Raw genomic sequence first — 18,299 nt, forward strand, 5'->3', positions numbered from 1 at the left:
CTTGCACACGGAGGCTCTTCCCAAACTACAGCTTCACCAGGGCTTGAGATGAAGTTCCAGAAAATCGAGGCCTATATTTTATAAGTGACTTTATCACTAATGGGAAGACCAAGTCATTCATCAAAATTCATATGCGAGGACAAACACTTAGGCAAAAATTAACTAGCGTGGCACATTTCATTTTCCAAAGGGGACCCGGACCCAGCTTCCTCCACCAGGCCCCCCCCCATTACATATGTGATACCCCTTCCATGGAGAAGGAAGTTTGGGGTCCCCTCCTGCTGAATCTGGGAGGGCTCATCGTGATATGACCCCCCATGCTGGCTCCCTCCTGGTTCTTTCTGGGACACACGTGCTTAGAACCCGGCCACCTGGGCCACATAGAGCTGCTGCATCTGGCAGCCCAGCCGGGGTCCCCACTAACCACCCCTCAGTCACAGAATGTGTCAAGGCACAATCCTTCAGGCGATTCCAGGCCTGGTGCTGACACACCCAGATGTCCCCAGCACCCCTACAGCGAGTACCCCATTTCTACGGTCAGTGATTCTTGCATTGATTACTTTTAAACTATCTTTAGGAACATATTCTGTTTTTATTTTTACACACATAGTCTTCCATAGAAACCCGAGTATTAATATAAAAGATAAAGCCGGTGCCCCATGTGTTGAAATGGGGGCTGGGGGACAGAAAGTGGCCTGATACAGCCATTGCCCTGTGCTTTCCCCGATCCCATTTCCTGGGTCTCCGAGGAACCCAGTTTCAGAAATTGTGAATCCTCCAAGACAACAGAAGTCCTGAAAAAGTGGAGTGACCTCAGATATTCTTTTGATTTCTGATTTTTGTACCTAGCTGTCAAAGTCATTTACTCGGTATAATTGTTTTCAATATTCCAAGAATCAGAGGTTTCTTCTCACTGTGTTTATTTAATAAGACCCCTGAGACCCTTCTCCAGTGACATCCACACCCCCCCTCCCCTCCTTACACATAAAACCCCAGAAACCCCTTTACAGCACGTGTTTTTAGGCCACGGTTTTCCCAAAGGCCTCCAGACTTGAGTTCTAGGGCCCCACACAAGTGTGTCCTCTGAGTCCCTGCTCCTCCGGCTCCGGTGGGGCAGGCGGCCAGCTCCTCTGGTCCCTGCAGGCCAGCCAAGGGCGCCTGGGTCCTGGGCGTCTGGGACTATCTGGTGCTGACGTTCTGCCTCAGGTAATCCGTGTAGCGGGTCAGCAGAAACCTTTGGAAGGCGCGGCTGTAGAAGGCCCAGGCGGGGATGAGGCTGAGAAAGCTGGCCTTTAACAGACGGAAAACTGTGAGCGACTGGAGAAGAGGGAGCCCAGAATTAAAAATCAAACCCCTCCACTTAGAGTCACGGTCTTCAAGAAATGTTTTTTCTAACTATTGAAGTTCTGAAATTTTAGGGTCTTGTGACAAGACCTCGATTCTATTAAAAGGCGATTCCAAGGATCAGAAATGCTGCCCGTCAGCTGATACTAAGCAAGTAGCAAAGGGGCTTTGCTCTTACCAGGAGAGGAAGCCCTATGTGAAGGCCTGAACCCGGGAGCCACGTCTGCCCCCAGGATGCTCTCGCTAGTCCAGCGCCCCTGGGCCCACCCACTCCCCACACAGCAGAACTTCAGCCAGAAAACCTGAGCTGCTTCAGGCAGCGCAGCTCCTCGGACCTGTGTGCCTCCCAGAGCAACCGTCTGAAGACGGCTACTGAGAAGCCAAGCTGAACTCTTCCACTGGCCACGTCACTGAATCACCCCAACGCCTTCCTCTAGAACTTCCTCCCAATTAGAGCTTTTTGGTCTCACAGCGAAATCAAGCCCTCCCATTAGCTTTTGTCTTGAACTAAATGTTTTGGATTAGTGAGTTCAGCCATGAAAAACATGGATGTATTAATTAAAATTCCAGGCCCCTTGAAAATGTTCCAAAACAATCCCTCCTCGTCTCCTTCTTTTGTCTATCACCTCCTGAGCTGGAGGGGACATGTAGAAGGAACTAGAAAGTCTGCCCCATCGGGCACAAGTGGACCTACATCCAGCACTACCACTGCCCGCTGGGGGGCCTGGGGCCAGTGGACTCAGCTCTGAGTTTCAGTTTTCTTGAATTGTAAAAGGGAATCCATAAAGCATGATCTCCCGAGATCATGAGGGCCAGGTGGCACCCGGAGCCGCCACCTTGACATAGACTGACCTGGTGCCTGCCTTAACCTCCTCCTGGGTACACAGGATGCCATCTTTGCCTTGCCTCTTGGTAAAAGAAAGGTTGCTGTTTACTGTTGATTCAGTGCAATTACCCATCTCTTTAGATTCAATAATCTTCCTAAATCCTAACAAGGGCCAACTGATCTTAACGATTAACATATTTTCATTTCTCTCCTGCTTCTCCGGGCACAAAACTTTCTCTTTCCTAGCCTATGCTAGGCATCTGTCTGCCTAAGAGATTAGAATTTGTTCCCTAAGAAATCCAAAGAGAATGGCCAGGAAAACATTCCACTTTTGACATAGAGGACCGGCCCACGCAGCCAGACGTGTAGCAACAGCATCACACGCGATGGTCCCCAGGACACATTTTCCAGATGCGATGGAGCCCCGTTAGGATGTCCTGGAGGACTAAGACCACAGAGTTCAGAAGGTGGAGGGTATGTCACACCTTCTGAAGATGGCTAACCCTGGAGACCGGCAGGCGGTGGCACCAGGAACACGTGCAGGAGGTCTACACCTTTCCTGCCTTGGAGACGGCGGATGTGGGAGGAGATTAAGAATGTGCCCTCCCATATGTGCGGCCTCTGGGCTTATCCTGGGGGTTAGAGAAATTGGGGTAAAAACAGAGAAGTGTGATAAATAAGTAAGTTTGACACTGAGGACCAAGGAGAAGTTACCCAGTCTGCTGAGGTACAACCCCCAAAACTATGTCAGCAGGGTGAGGTGAGTGCTGGGATGGTTATTAGAGTCCTCTTAACACAACTGCTTGCTTTTTCCCACATTGGTGCCGATGCAGAATGCAAGCCGGAGGGCCTCTGTGAGCCAAAGCTGCAGATGGACAGCAGAAGTGACAGAGATTCAGGGGTCTATGGCCCTCGGTAGCTGGGAGGCCCTGGTCAAGCCATCAACACCCACTTTAGGACCAGCCTGAATCCCAGGACTCCTCTCTGCAATGTCATTTTAGTAAGAAAGGCAGCCAGAAGGGAGGCTCCCAAGTACACACAACATTTCTCTCTGTGTGATTGCTTCCTGAACAGCCGGTTTCTGTGATCAGATGAAACCGGGTCCAAACTCATTGGCATCTGACTAGTTTTCCTGCAGCCAAATGGAGACCTGGAGGAAAACCAGACCAACAACAGGAAAAATAAAGATTTTTTTTTTGACATCAGGAAGCAGGACTTTATTCTGCAAGATGGAGGAAACATGCTTTGCTCACCTGCCCCAGACATAAATCATTACCACTCAGGAACTGGCCAGCAATGCCCCTTGTGGACCCCTTACAGGGTTCTAAAGACAAACCAGAGCCTGAAAATTCTTTCTTCCCTTAAACATTCTTTCCAAATGTCCCTTGTGTAGCGTGGGTTAAATTGGTGATTCTGCACACTGCCAGAGTTCCGCGGGAAAAGGCAAGCAATTGTGTTAAGAAAGTTCAGTATCTCCTGTCAAAGTCTCTGTGTGTCCCAGGAGGTACGTGATGGGGAACACGGTGCATGGGGCCATGAAGCCCCTGGCATCCATAAAAGCTGATAGCCATAGAGGGGTCGGGGACAAGAAGAAGGTGGAGGAAAGAGGCAGAGACACAGGACACTAATAACCATGCCGAGACAGAAGAGCCATGAGCAGAGGAGAAAATGGACAGATGATGGGTAGTGGACAGGGTCCATCTAAAATTGGATGGGGCTGGAAACAAAGCTACATTGGCTCTGTGTGTGTGTGTGTGTGTGTGTGTGTGTGTGTGTGTGTGTGTGAGTGTGTGCACGTGTGTTTCAGTATTAGTCACAATGCTCAGTCTCCCTTGGCTTTTTATGTTGGTCTTGCAGCCCAGAAATGGAAAGCATCCCAATGTCACATGCCATGAACCTCATTTCCATATCGTACGGGGTTCGAGGCAGGCTGGACTGAGGCATGCTCACAGGGGCTGACGGTGTGCACCTCTCCTCCATTCACATGCTTGATAGTCACAGTGGGATATTTATACCACGGAAATCGGCAAATGATGCAAGTCACAATGGCCCTTTCCCCTGGAGGGCTGATAGCTCCGTGTCGACTAGAACAGAGAGCCGAGGAAGAGAGCAGTCCCCGTGTGGAAGCTCCTGGAGTCCTAATCCTTTTTACCCAAGAGCTCCTGGGAGCCTCTTCCATCCCAAGGGAAAAGCAAAGCATCCAAGGAGCTTTGGGCTCCCCGAGGACTGAGCAGCCAGGCCTCCAGCCTGTCCCCTCCTTGCCACAGACTCCCGTTCACCGGCTGTGACCATGTGGCAGCACAGCCACTGGCCTCATGTGGGTGCCAAGAGAGAGAAGGGCTGAGTGTCCCAACAATAAGGAAGACCAGCCACACCCCGCACCTCCCTCCTGTCTGGTTTCAAGGAGAGAAGAAGAAATGGGTTACCAAGACTTCATGGGCCAGGCAGCCACAGGTCTCATCTCCCATCGTGACGTAATTCAGTGATTCTCTAACAAACTCATCGGCCCTCTTGGTGACCATGTTGGTATTCAGATACTTTGTCATTGGGGTGGAAACCGCGTACGGGGTCAGCACCTACAGGGTGAGATAAAGACAGAAGCATGCATGACCGAGAAGGCTCCGTCCACACCCCCTTTACCACCCACCATTTCCCAACTTTTCTCTTCCCATAAACAGTTTAGGATCCTTAAATATAAAAGGTGTAGAACCAGCACAAAGCTGGGAACCAGAAAGGTTGACTTCCCATGAGCTGGTGGTTGACCAGAAAGGTTGACTTCCCATGTGCTAGGTGGCTCAAATTCCTGCTGCAGCACACAGGGTGACCAAGAAGGGACGGGAGCTCTCTGGGAACAGGGACGCTGGACACAGCAAGTGAAAACACAGGAAACGCTAAAGTCCAGGCTGACAACCCATAAACTTCAGCGTGATCATGTACACGTGGCATGGGACACACTTACTGCAAAATATCATTCATACTCATCTGAAATTCAAATTGAACTGGATGTTGGATATTTAATCAGAAATATTAGATATTCATCTCAGAAGGTCATTTCTATTCTGTGTCACCAAAGTTGAAGAACTTAAAGCATGTTGGATTCCCACTCTCACACCCCACTTTGGCACCATGATCTGCACGAACGTCATAATCTTTCCTCTCAAAGTAAGAAGAGTAAAGTGTGCGCCCTGGAGTCCACAGCCATTGCTCCTGGCGTGAGGATCCAATCTGGGGTTTTGTGACTTCCCCCCAGAATCAGAGACCCTGGCATCATTAGAAGGAAAAAGATCCAGGCTACTTTTCCTAGTTTTATTTTCCTTCTCATCCCATCTGAAATTACCTTGTTTTATAACTGAACGTGATTATGTGTCCATCCATCCAATTGAATTGGTTCTTATGGAAATCAATGCTGTGATTAATTTGACACTTTTCATCCATGGACCTCAAAATGTTCCTCTTTGGGAAATATCAGGAGCACTGTCAAACACAGACTTCAGATAGGGAAATAGTAGTAAGTGTTTTCATTCCTACAGTGAGTTTGTTACGGAAAGGCAGACAAAAGAGGAGCTCAGTAAATACGGTTAAACTTGCACATTTTCTTAGTCATTAGATCTTTGTGATTAATCCAGAGAAATCAGGTGCTATTATAAACCTGTTGATGGATGGGAAACTGAGGCTCTCAGATTTTAAATGAGCTAAGACTTGCTTAGGGGGTAAGAGAAGAACAGGGGTCAAATTTAAACCCATGCCTGTGGTACACAGCTCCACACTGATTTGACACACATTTATTGAGCACCAACCCTAGAGAAGCCTGTGGGTTTTGAAAGATCACAGCTCTTTTGCCTTCTCACACTTGCTAGGAGGACAGCTCTGGGGTTTGTATCAGGGAAGACGCACCTTTCTCCCACTCCATCTCCTCCCACTCCCTTGCCTTGTTGAACCCAACTGGGGCAGCTGCAGTACCTCTGGTCCACAAGAATCAAGATCAAGTTGATGCTGAGTGTCACGTAGCTAAGGAGCAGCAGGTGGCTAGGGCAATCGTTCATGTTTAGAAATGACCAAGGCTGGGCACAGTGGTGCGTGCCTGGAATCCCAGCAGCTCGGGAGGCTGAGGCAGGGGGATCGATCTCAAGTTCAAAGTTAGCCTCAGCAACTTAGCAAGGCCCCAAGCAACTCAGTGAGACCCTGTCTCTGAATAAAATACAAAAAAGGGCTGGGGATGTGGCTCCGTGGTTAAAGACCTCTGGGTTCAATCCCCAGTGCCAAACAAAAGACATCACCAAGGATTTCTCTTCTTTCTCCTCCCAGACACATGCTGGAATTGAACCTCCTGGAGTAAGGTCATGTTACGGGATCTGGCCAGTAAGGTATGAGCAGAAATGCCACGTGTCACTTCCGGGCCACAGCACTTAATTGCCAAAGCAAGATCTTGTAGAATCCAGGCTACACCAACTCTGATGGATCAAATGACAGCATTCAAGATGGCAGCCGCCCATCATGAATACAAAGAGCTGTGCCTTCTGCTGGCTCCCAGTGAGCGGGGAGCATAATGCAGAATGGAGATTTCAGGGGTTGTTCTTGACTGCGGCAAACTTAGCCAGAGTGGAGAAGCTCTGTTGCAAAAGGAAGTGCCAACCCCACTGGGAGTCAGAGTGGACAGCCCCGTGTGGGGGAGAAAGACCCCCCCCCTATGGTGAGACAGGCTCACAGGGCAGAGAAGGGGACTGTGGTACAGGGACACGGCAGTCACAATCACACACTATGGCCAGGAAAATGTTGTGTTTGGCCAAATTCCTACCATCGACACATCGCCTGGGTCATGAGCTTTATTTCATTCCTGGTTCTCTGGGTGCCTGACACACTCCCACCTCGGGAACTTCATCTAAAACCACTGTGTGCAGCCATGATGATGTCACCCAACCTCTTCGCAGACAACAATGACAAAACGATACAAAGTAAACACCTCTGTGTATTTAGGTTCTAGAAACCCCTGAACTCTGAACCAAGCTCATGCAGGTTATCAACACCTCAGAATGTCACTCGTTTGGTCTGCAGAGGGCAGCGGCCACCCAGCCCTGTTGAGGTGGAGGCAGGGGATCTCCAGGATGGCCCTTCCCTCCCTGCCCAAGACCGGAATGAAGGGTCTCTGGGGTCCATCACAGATCAGCAGCCCCTGGGGGAAGACCCTCCCCTGCCCCCTAGCAGACCAAGTACCCAGCTTTCCTTTGTTCCGTCTCCACAGTTCCTCCCATGTAAGGCCACCTTGTGAATCTGAGTCAGAGAAGAAACGATGGTCAGACTAGAGCCCCATTTCTGTTCTGACGCAGCATGAAGTGGCAAGCGGGGCCACAGCATTTTTGAGCAACTGCATCCCTGCCTCGTTTCCTTCCCCAGCACCCGGGGCACAAGTGAGGGCAGCAGAAACCACAGCAGTAAGTGGGATCACAGTGGCTGCAGCTGCTGCAGCAACATCACAGGAACCCCCATAGCATCTACCCAGTCCACCTCCCAACTGGCTGCATATGCACAGCCAGTCCTGCAGGAGTGGTGGTCCCTGCCCCACAGAGGGCCAGAACTTCCTCTCCCAAGGACGACAGTTCTCTACTTCACCTGGATGATGATTCCTTTTGCTCTGTATTCCGCTTGCAGTGCCTTGGAAAATGTGCACACAAAAGCCTGCAGTAAGAAAAGGAATCGCGTAAGGTTCCAGGGCTTGTCCTCTCTGTTTACAACCAACTGGCTCAGATTTCAAGGGGCCCCACAGAGACGCTATGCTGCAGAGACACAGCTTGCCTGGAGGAGATGTGCTTGAAGGGCAGCAATTTTTGTTCCGTAGGATAAAGATTTCAGAGATTTATTGTACAACACAGCATATTATATACTTGAAAATTTCTAAGAGAGTAGATCTTCAGAGTTCTCCCCGCAGAACAATAAGTACATGAGGTCCAGGTTACGCTAACCATCATGTCACACTCTATGCACTCATCAAAGCGTATGCCCCACGCTGTGGATCACATGCCGAATTTATTTGTCAATTATACCTGGACAAATTTAGGGCAGGGGATGAGAAAATAGAGGAAACTGCAGTGACTTGTCATGATGGGCATGTGCACTTCATCCCCTGGCCTCAGAAGAGGCTCTGAGAGCATCGGGAACATGAATGTGTATTTTAGGATAATATATCCCTGAGGCCATTTAGTGTGAATATATCTCCAGGGCCACTGTAAACCAATTAAATTCCTGCGGATGCTCTTCCTGGTAAGGCACGTGCTATCCCAGGGTTGTTTTTGTGACCAGGGCTTGACAACACCAGGCTAGGAAGTCACCGGGGTCAGTGGGAAGTGAGCCAGGACCCCAGTCTAGGAGGCCCTTGGGCTCAGCCCCTGGGCTGGCTGCTCAGAGGGGGCGTGTCTTTATAATTTGCATACAGACTCCCCATTGGCTAGCTCACCCTGTACCTATGAGACTGCCTCCAGGCAACGCTCCATCAACCAGACCAGCATCCCAACTGGGACACACACCGCCCCCCAGCAGAAGAAGGGAGAGGCGCAAACAGCTGATCACTCACCTTGGAAGCCGAGTAAAGAGTGTACAGAGGCCACGGGCAGAGCGCTACCCCAGAAGAAATGTTCAAGATGAGCCCCCTCCTCCTAAAAGGCAAAGAAGCAAGGTTCCATTACTTTGCAGCTTGATCCCAACTCGGTGGAAGGAAACCAAAGGGTCTCCTGTGAGCACCGTCCAACTCCAGCCTCCCCAGACTCCCACGGCTGCCCAGAGCTCTGCTTCCAAGAACAGGACCTGAACTTCCCCTAAGTTCTTGAGGAGGACACCACACAGTGGTGTCACTTGGCAGCCATGTGACATTAAAGGCTTTTTTACTGGAAATAAAGGATCTGCTAGGACAAGGGTCTCCATGTCAAAGTACAGATAGCCAACCCCACTCAGACAAGACTCTGGGGCAGGGATCTTCCACCCTAAGTATGACCACAGGAGCTCTAGGTCTCTCTGGGCCCAGAGAGTCACCCTAAGACACGTCACGTGTCATAGGGTGGAATCCCATCTCCAGCAGAATTAGGATGATATAAACTCGCAATAAATGAAGGAACTGAAACAGTGGAGATTTTTACCCATGTATCAGAGTCTTCATTCTGACCAAAGCTGAAGTTCATACTAACAAAGACACGCTCTTGGGCTCAGGCCAACTTGCTTCTTTTATGAGTTAATTTTTTTCAATCCAAGGTGCGTTGACACCCTCCCTCCCTCCCTCCCTCCCCTGCGTCACACTTGACCTTCCAAGTGCGAGTCTGTCTGAGGAGCTGCCTGGCCCAGAATGTTACTTTTTTCCCCAAAAACCTCCGAGTCTTCTCATTCTAGTCTTTATCTCTGGTTAAGGCAGCAGCGGGTTGAACGCTGTCCCCCACGTCCCCAGGTTGGTTGACAACAGGTCAGGGAGGCCATGTGACTCCACAGTTTTCCAGCAGTGACCTTACCTTGATTCCATGGGTTTCAGAATGAGCTGTGTCATCTGGAAGAGAAGGCCATAGTTAGGCCCTGACCGAGGAAGTAGCAAATTACAAGACACTGGAGAAGTCCCTTCCCCATCCCAACCTGCCACCCCTGGAAAGGTCTTCCCTGCTTGTTCTAAGCCTACATGTTGATTAAAGAAGATTTTTTTGCCAGGTACAGTAGTGCACACCTGTCATCCCAGCTTCTCAGGAGGCTGAGGCAGGAGGATGGCAAGTTGGAGGTCAGCCTCAGCCAATTTAGTAAGACCCTAAGCCACCTGGTGAGGTCCTGTCTCAAAACCAAAAAATTTAAAAGAGCTGGGGATGTGGCTCAGTGGTGGCGCACTTGCCTAGCATGAGTACCTAGGTTCAATCTCCAGTAATGCAAAATAATAAATAAATAATGCTTTTTACTAAATAATTACAAGGCACACATTTTAAGAATTAAAAAAGAAAGCTGGGTGTGGCGGCACACACCTGTAACTCTAGTGTATTCAGGAGGCTGAGGCAGGAGGATCCCAAGTTCAAAGCCAGCCTCAGCAATTTAGAGAGGCTCTAAGCAACTAGCAAGACCCTGTCTCTAAATAAATTATAAAAAAGGCTAGGGATGTGGCTCAGTGCTTAAGTGCCCTGGGTTCAATCCCTGCTACAAAAAGAAAAAAAAAGAATTAAGAAAGAGGCTGCCCATGGACTAAAATGTTCTCCAAAATGCAACAGTACTGAAATCAGGTTTTGTCCTTGAAGCAGGTCTGAGACAGAAAGGATTCCAGTGGAAGAAAGAGGGACAGAAATCAAGGACCTGGGAATCAGCAGCATATTTTTGCCAATATCTCTGTGCTATCCAGAGCCCTGCAGCCGCTTCTCAGTGGACTCTCTCTTGACACTGCTCCTGTCCCCTAGGCCAGGTCCCCATCCCTGTCTCAGAGACCCTCTGTATAATGTCTTCCCTACAGGGGCCCATGGGGAGGGGGCAGCAGAACTCTCTAGACCACCCTGGACTGACACTGAAATGTGGGGTTTGGAGGGAGGTGAGAGAAGGAAGTGGGTATTGGGGTGTCCTGCACCCTCCCTGACTCTCAGCTTCTTCGGGAACATTAAGTCCTGCTGGACACACGAGCCCACCCCCAAAGTCTCCCATACGAGCTCCGCACCTTGCTGGGTGAATGGTCCCAACTGGAGAGGCAGCCTTGGACAGGGTGGGTACCTGTCCCCAAACGCACACCCACTCCCCTGCCCTCCAACTCATTCCCCTGACCCTGCCCTTGACCGAGAGGGAGCTCGACGGGTTCCAGATGGCATCTTTGAAGTTGTTAGGCGACACCGGCCAGGCTTTCAACCAGCGAGGCCAATTAGGGCACCTTGAGACACTAACCTTTCATTACTTGCCTTTGTTACTCAGGGAACTTAGTGTCTGTCAGTAAATAAAACAATTAAAAAAAAAACAAATCAAAGCATTTCTCTGCTAAAGGAATCAGAAGGTTGTCACATCCATTTGGGGAAACCCAAATGATCAAACAGCCCAAGATGGAAAGATCAGTGTGTAAAATACTGTGTGGGGGGGGGGTCTAGTGGTAAGGCTGCAGACAACGCTGGATATATAAAATTTAAAGTGACATCAGCAGAGAGCTGCCCATGGCCATCGATTGCTCAGCCTGAAAAGAACGTGTGTGCTCAGTAATGACGGAGCAGGAAACTATAAAATTCCAGCATGCTGACAGAAAACAAGCAGCACTGGAAATAACTGTGGTCGCCCCACTTATCCTCCCGAAAACGATCTCTGTGTGTGTCTGATGGGCTTCCATCGCCCCTCTTTCTGCTGACAGTGACCCCCATGGCCGAGCACCCTCGTTGTCAATACTCGGCATTTGGACTAGTGACATTGAGCTTCCCTGTTCTCCATCCAGGGTCCCAGCTCGTTGAAATCAGGGATCAGACCTCATTCATCGCTGTAGCTCCCCTGCTCTTCCAGAGCGGTCACCAGGATGCCTGGCACGGTTGTCCACTTTGTATACTGAGCAAGGTGCTCAGCTGCCCGGGGACTACAGGTTGAAAGTACAGGGCTGACTGGCTAGCTACAGTAGAGGGAGGGGACTCTACCCCTCAGAGGAAGGGGAGACATCGTATTCACAAAAAAGCACCATCTAGCCGGGCGCCAGAGAGCGCGCCTGCCATCCCAGCACCTCGGGAGGCTGAGGTGGGAGGATCACAAGTTCAAAGCCAGCCTCAGCAACTCAGCAAGGTCCAAAGCAACTCAGTGAGACCCTGTCTCTAAATAAAATATAAAAAGGGCTGGGGGTGTCCTCAGTGGCTAAGCATCTCTGGGTTCAATCTCCCCAGTACCAAAAAAAAAAAAAAAGCATCATCTACCCACCAAGTCACGTGGCCTGAGACTGCGTCCATTCTTAAGAGGAATCTTTCTCTAAACTGTCTGTCCCAAGAGGGGCACCTCTTTCTTTTTCATGCAAAGGCATAGTATAGGGTAGCATTGGGGGAGTCACCTAAATTGAGAATGCAGCTGAATAGCCAAAGGCCTCCGGGCAGACTGTACCTAAGGGCTTGCTCCAGCACGCTTTAGTAACAGGTGCAGAATCTGGGGTTCAGGGAGCTAGGTAACCTGCCCAGTGCTGACCAACCAATTAGCAGCCTCGCTGGGGTCTGAATGCAGTCGTCTCCACTGACCTGTGGGGATACCCTTTAAGACCCTCAGTGGAAGCCTGAAATCAAGGGTAGAACTACCCCTCCATGCGCCACGGTAAAGTTTAGTTTATAAACTAGGCCTGGTAAGAGATTAACAGCCCCTATGACAAAACAGAACAATTATAATAGCACACTGTGGTAAAAGTAATGTGAATGTGCCTTCCCCCTCTCTTTCTCCCTCAAAATACAGAATTTCCAGCCTGGCATGGTGGCACACGCCTATAACTTCAGCAGCTCAGACGCTGAGGCAGGAGCATCGTGAGTTCAAGGTCAGCCTCAGCAACTTAGCGAGGCCCTCAGCAACTCTACAAGACCCTGTCTCAAAATGAAACAAAAAGATTGGGCATGTGGCTCAGTGGTTAAGCACCCCTGGGTTCAATCCCTGATATAAATATATATATATATATATACACTTTTCTATTTGATATTTTTGGACCAGGGTGGGCCACAGATAACTAAGACTGTGGAAAGCAAAACCTTGGGGAAGAGAAGACAATGGTATAGATGACCTTGAACTTCAACTCAATAAATACATATTGAACCACAAAAGTCCAGGAAACCTAAGTCAAGCCCTCTGGCATTTCCCCCAACAGAGTGAACTTTGTTCTATTTACAAAGCCTCGAATCAGAGAAAGCATTTAAACTTTTTAAATGTCCCTGGAATTCTAAACAAGTCCCAGCATTACAGGCCTCACGTCACGCGTGACCAAACTGAATGTGAAAACAGGCTGCAGATACTGGAGAGAAAGAGCCGTGGCTGAGACAGTCTCCAGGTTGTGTCTCAGGCCGTCCACCCCCTTGGGGCCGGGGGGGACACTTCCCCTGCACTTCGGAATTCCAACAGCCACCACGTTTCAATTAGCACAGGTGCACCACGTACCTTGACCACGGAGGTGACGTTGCACTGGATGAGGCTCTGAAATAAGAAATCACAACCACATATCAGCCGGCCAGCAGGGAGACCATCCCAGGAAGGGTTCAGGGCTCAAGAACCACGAGTGGGCAAAGGACAACGGCCAGTGGGAGCCTCCACCTCAACCTTCATATGAGGTTCCTGACTGCCGCCCAGCCAGGGAGCCCCAGAATCCAGTAACATCTGACATTCACTCGAGGATTCTACCCAGGTGTGGCTTGGGGCTGGGGAGGGAGTGTAACCAGGGATTGAACCCAGGGCTCTCTATCACGGTGTTGCATCCCAGCCCTTTTGATTTCTTAGAGGCTGGTCTCGAATTTGTAGATCCTCTCGCCTTAGCCTCCCAAGTTGCTGGGATGACAGGCAGGCGCCACCGCACCTAGCCCAGATAGAAACCAATTAAGAGTCTGCTGGAAAAATTAGGAGGAATAAATTTTTTCACAGTAAGATACCGAGGATTCCTGACTTAGCATGGTTCACCTTCACAGGTGCAAAACCAACACCTGTGTGGTAGAAAACACACTTTGAATTTGGATCTTTTCCTGGGTCAGCAACAACATGTGATGCAATACTCTCTTTTGGTACCAGGGAGATTGAACCCAGGGCACTTAACCACTCAGCCACATCCCCAGCCCTTTTGTTTAATATTTTATTTAGAGACAGGGTCTCACTGAACTGCTTAGGGCCTTGCTAAGTTGCTGAGGCTGGCTTTGAACTCACAATCCTCCTGCCTCAGCCTCCTCCAGAGCTGCTGGGATTACAGGTGTGCAGAAGCATAGTGTAGGGGTGGGATTACAGGCGTGCAAAGGCACACCTCCTTGAGCTACTGGATGGCGGCAGCAACCCACCCTCAGCTGCACGGGGAGCAACCCACTCTCTCTGAGTGCTGCTGGCTACGATGTCCAGGTCAGGTGTGTTTTTACTTAGGACCTTTTCAGTGAGTGATGCTTATTGGGGCAACCTCATCATAAGTCTGGGAGCATCTACGATCCATTTCCAACCGAAAGAAGAAGGGCTGGGTGTGCGGGTCTAGGAGACAGCAAGGTGCATGGTCATACAGTCGAAGGTAGAGGTTCTGCACCAGAGAGGACAGGTGAAGAAATCGTTAGGATCGCCCAAGACCAAAGAGGAACAGACGGACGCAAGCACAGATGCAGACATAGAGACATGATCATGGAACTTGCTGCAGGCAGGGACAGGGATTTGTTTCAGAAACAGGAAGTGCAGAGAACAGACCCTGGTCCAGACAGGAGGCTGGGGAGGAGGAGCATCAGTGGCCAACAGGACAGGGCTGCAGAGAGAGACCCTTACGGAATTGAGGGGCAGGAGTGCAACAGCCTGCTCGGATGGCACACCCCATGACTTCACAGCTCAGGGCCATGAGAATGGCCAACAGCCTGCCTTTGAGGACTGTTCAATGCAAAACATTTACCCCTGACCACACCAGCAGCCGTGGGCCTGAGCCAAGATCACTGAGCATACAGCACCTTCAACCACAGAGTCTGAGTCAGACACAATCAGTCCTCCATGTTCACAGGCTCCACGTCAGCTATGGATCAAAACTGTTTTTTTTAAAAATTGCACCTGGGGCTGGGGTTGTGGCTCAGCGGTAGAGCACTCACCTAGCACGTGCAAGGTCCTGGGGTCAATCCTCAGCACCACATAAAAATAATAAATAAAGTAAAGGTACTGTGTCCAACCAACTACAACTAAAAAATAAATATTAAAAAAATAATCGCACCCGTACTGAATACATACAGACTTTTTCTTGTCCTTATTTCCTAAGCAATATAGTATAACAACTATGTGCAGGACATTTGTATTTTATTGGGCATTACTGGATGATTTGTGCAGGTTGTATGCAAATTCCATGCCCTCCATGGATTTTGATATTCCAGGGGGCCCTGGAACCAGTCCCCCTTAGATACCGAGGATGGCTGTACACCCCTCGCACTGAAAGTTGAATAAATCTTATTATTTAGGGAAACAGACTAGAGCCAAAGAGTGGACTAGCTCCCAGGTACATCATACTGTCCCTGAATTTGTTGGGCAGAATTACTCTTCTATAAAGCAGGGCACAGAGCCTCCAAAGAATGATCGTCCAGCCACACACAGTCACCTGTGCTATCGTGTTCCCTGTGTACCTGGGAGGGAAGAAACCCCACCCAGAACATGACCCACCTGGATCTCATCCGGCACACTGAGGAAACGGCTCGGGAGAAGGTTTGGAAGCATCCCAACGTTGTTGACTGACCAAAGACACAAGACAAGAATGGGTCAGAAGAGCCTGAAGAAACCTGGACAAAAATATCCATATACAACGTTGTTCAATGCAACAGGATTTGACAGCAGTAAGGACACAGATGGCAGAAAAGACGTCGTCCATAACAGGAGGCCGGCGAAACAGATCAGGGCAGGTTGGTCTGCAGCCCAGTCACTAAAAACCATGGCTGCTACCACAAGATGCGAGGTTATGCCCTGTGTCGGTATGACATGTCAAAAGACATTCTACTGTCATGTGTAACTAAAAGGAACCAATAAAAAAAATTTACAAAAAAACTATGGCTGCTGAGAATTTTATAGACATGGGAAGACATTTCTGATATAAGTGGATTTTTTTTTTCCATGTTACAAAATGCATGCACATATGATCCCAGTTTTGAAAATATGTATATAGGTTGGGAAGAATGCACAACAAGATGCTATCTTGGATTTGGGGGATTTTAAGAAATTCATAGCTGGGTGCAGTGGCCCATGCTTGTCATCCCAATAACTCAGGAGGCTGAGGCTGAAGGATCACAAGTTCAAAGCCAGCCTCTGCCATTTAGCAAGGCCCAGAGCAACTTAGTGAGACCCTGTCTCTAAATAAAAAATAAAAAGATGTAGGGATGTGGCTCCGTGGTAGAGAACCCTGGGTTCAGTCCAGGAAAAAAGAAGAAGAAGAAAGAAAAAAAAAAGAAAGAAATTCATATTTCTTTTATGTGCCTAAGTCTTCCAATCCTTTCCAACTTTTCTGCAATGATATGCTTCCCATTTTTACTTGTGAAAATGTAATTATCTTTTAAATTCAGCAGGAAGTTTAGAAACCAAATCTTACTTTCTTCTATGTACAGCACAAATATTGCACTTGGCATGTGGCTAGAAGATATCTTCTCTATAAATAATTACAGAAAAATACTGTCTTGTGTTCTGAAAGCAAAAGATGTGAGCTCTCCAACCACCACACTGGCTCTGCTTTGTGGACGACACCTCCTGCGTCTGTTTGCTGACCAAATTCCTTCAGGTCAGTGTTTCTGGGATCGTTTTTGGCTATCAAACATCAACGTCAGGTCTGTGAAAGAAAATTCACTTTCATATTAAAAAATCTAGTTTGGAAGGTCAGAATATGGAAGTCTGACACGTCCCTCGACCATATATTAATTTTTGAATCCTGTGATGGCTGCAGAATAATCATTTTCATGCTACAGCTTAAACTACAGTCGTGGGTTAGGTTTAAGCTACCAAGAAATACTTGAGCGTCATCAAAGATGATTATTTTCACTGCGCATCCCAAGCTTCGCATTTTGCAATGCACTCACCTAAAATTCCAACTTCTAAGCCTTTCAGTTCTTCTTTGATAGACTCATAGATGTCATCTTTGGTAAAATCTGCTTGGATCACCCTCACACGGCTCCCTGTGGTTCGCTCTGCATTGGGGCCAAGGTGTGATGTTTAAGGAACAAGCGGGCAAGTCCCTCTCTGGACCTTGAAGTTCCGGGGACCCTCCTACAGTCCCTAAGCAGTCGTTCAAGAGGACAGCCAGACCCCCCCCAGAAAATAAGGGAGCACTGGATACCCCCTGGGAGGGTGGTGGGCCATCTGGGGCCTGCTCTGCACTTCCACGGTCACCCCAGGGGGCAGGAAACGCCCTGAAATGGGCCGAATGGCAATGCCTCCGCTCTCAAAGTGGGGCCCCAGACCACAGGCGAGGGGCTGTCTGTCCCTTCCAAAGCACCTCAGGTGACTTCGGACGGATGGAGCTTGAGACCCCGGACTCCAGCCAAAGCCAGATCTGATGCCACCTCTGCTCAGGGTCAGGTCCCCTCCGCAGGGTCACACCAGCCCCTGTCTGTCCAGCACTGGAGCACTTGCCTGAGCGATGTCCTATCTTAATCTCCCTCCCGCATGAAGTCAGCCCTGTCCCCAGGTGCCACCGCAGGCCGAGGCTCAGGAAAGCCAGCATCTGGCCCAAGGCACCCACACTCTGCTGGCACCACGCTCAGCGCCCTGTCCACTGTTCTGTTAGCGTGCCTTGTGCGAGGGGTCTTCGGGCGGAGGACTGAGCCTCAGACACTTCAGCCATTCCTTGGTGAGATCCCTTTACCTTTGGAAGGAGTGAGGCCCACTGTGCTGAGGAGCCATCATGAGGCACAGTTTGGGGAAATGGGATTCTCTTGAAGACACTGCTTGCTTTTCAAAAGGATGATAAAAAGCACAGTTTACCATTGTGAGGAAAGCCTTCAAGAGTATCTGGGTCTGAGCAAAAGTTACTTCTAATAGGCAGACGCAGAACAAAAGCAGAATTCAACAGTTTAAGGTCACTGAGCCTTCTGGGTGTGACTGCACAGCCTCACCTCCCACATCCATCCCATCCCAAACCTCCCCAGACAAATATGGCTGATCCTAGACAGCCTCACAAATCTTCACAATTGAAGACCTATCCCTTTGCATTAGAAAGCTTATTCATTAATAAATTAACGAGTACTAAAGTTCAAACACCCCAAGGGAAATCTATGGTCGATATTAACTAATGATACTTCTAAGCAAATCATCTTAATAAAACATGATGGCATAAAAGCTGTCTCTGTGGGTTGTACGGTGTACAACTCTCGCAACCATACATGGCAACCCTTGATCAGATCTTCTTTTAAAAACTCTGACGAGCACCAGGAAACCTTATCACTCACCCTCCTGCAAGGAGCAAGGCATAGACACAGGGAGGCCCTAACACTGATCCAGCTTTTGAAAAGAACCGCAG

At 49.2% G+C, this 18,299-nt stretch overlaps 1 protein-coding gene across 1 annotated transcript in view; it reads right to left on the reverse strand.

Moving 5' to 3' along the window:
• Positions 1-1,109: 1,109 nt before the first annotated feature.
• Positions 1,110-18,299, reverse strand: part of LOC308631734 (17-beta-hydroxysteroid dehydrogenase type 3-like) — a gene marked incomplete at its 5' end in the record, with an annotated part of 31,106 nt that continues 13,916 nt past the window's right edge. The window contains 8 exons of the mRNA XM_081263205.1: positions 1,110-1,290; positions 4,597-4,746; positions 7,778-7,843; positions 8,736-8,817; positions 9,658-9,692; positions 13,250-13,285; positions 15,464-15,531; positions 16,861-16,968. Coding sequence (XP_081119331.1) covers positions 1,180-1,290; positions 4,597-4,746; positions 7,778-7,843; positions 8,736-8,817; positions 9,658-9,692; positions 13,250-13,285; positions 15,464-15,531; positions 16,861-16,968 — 656 coding nt within the window. The 3' untranslated portion in view covers positions 1,110-1,179. The remainder of the gene's footprint in view (positions 1,291-4,596; positions 4,747-7,777; positions 7,844-8,735; positions 8,818-9,657; positions 9,693-13,249; positions 13,286-15,463; positions 15,532-16,860; positions 16,969-18,299) is intronic.

Source organism: Spermophilus citellus (assembly GCF_964194105.1).
Source record: "Spermophilus citellus genome assembly, chromosome: 12".
Classification (NCBI taxonomy): Eukaryota; Metazoa; Chordata; class Mammalia; order Rodentia; family Sciuridae; genus Spermophilus; species Spermophilus citellus.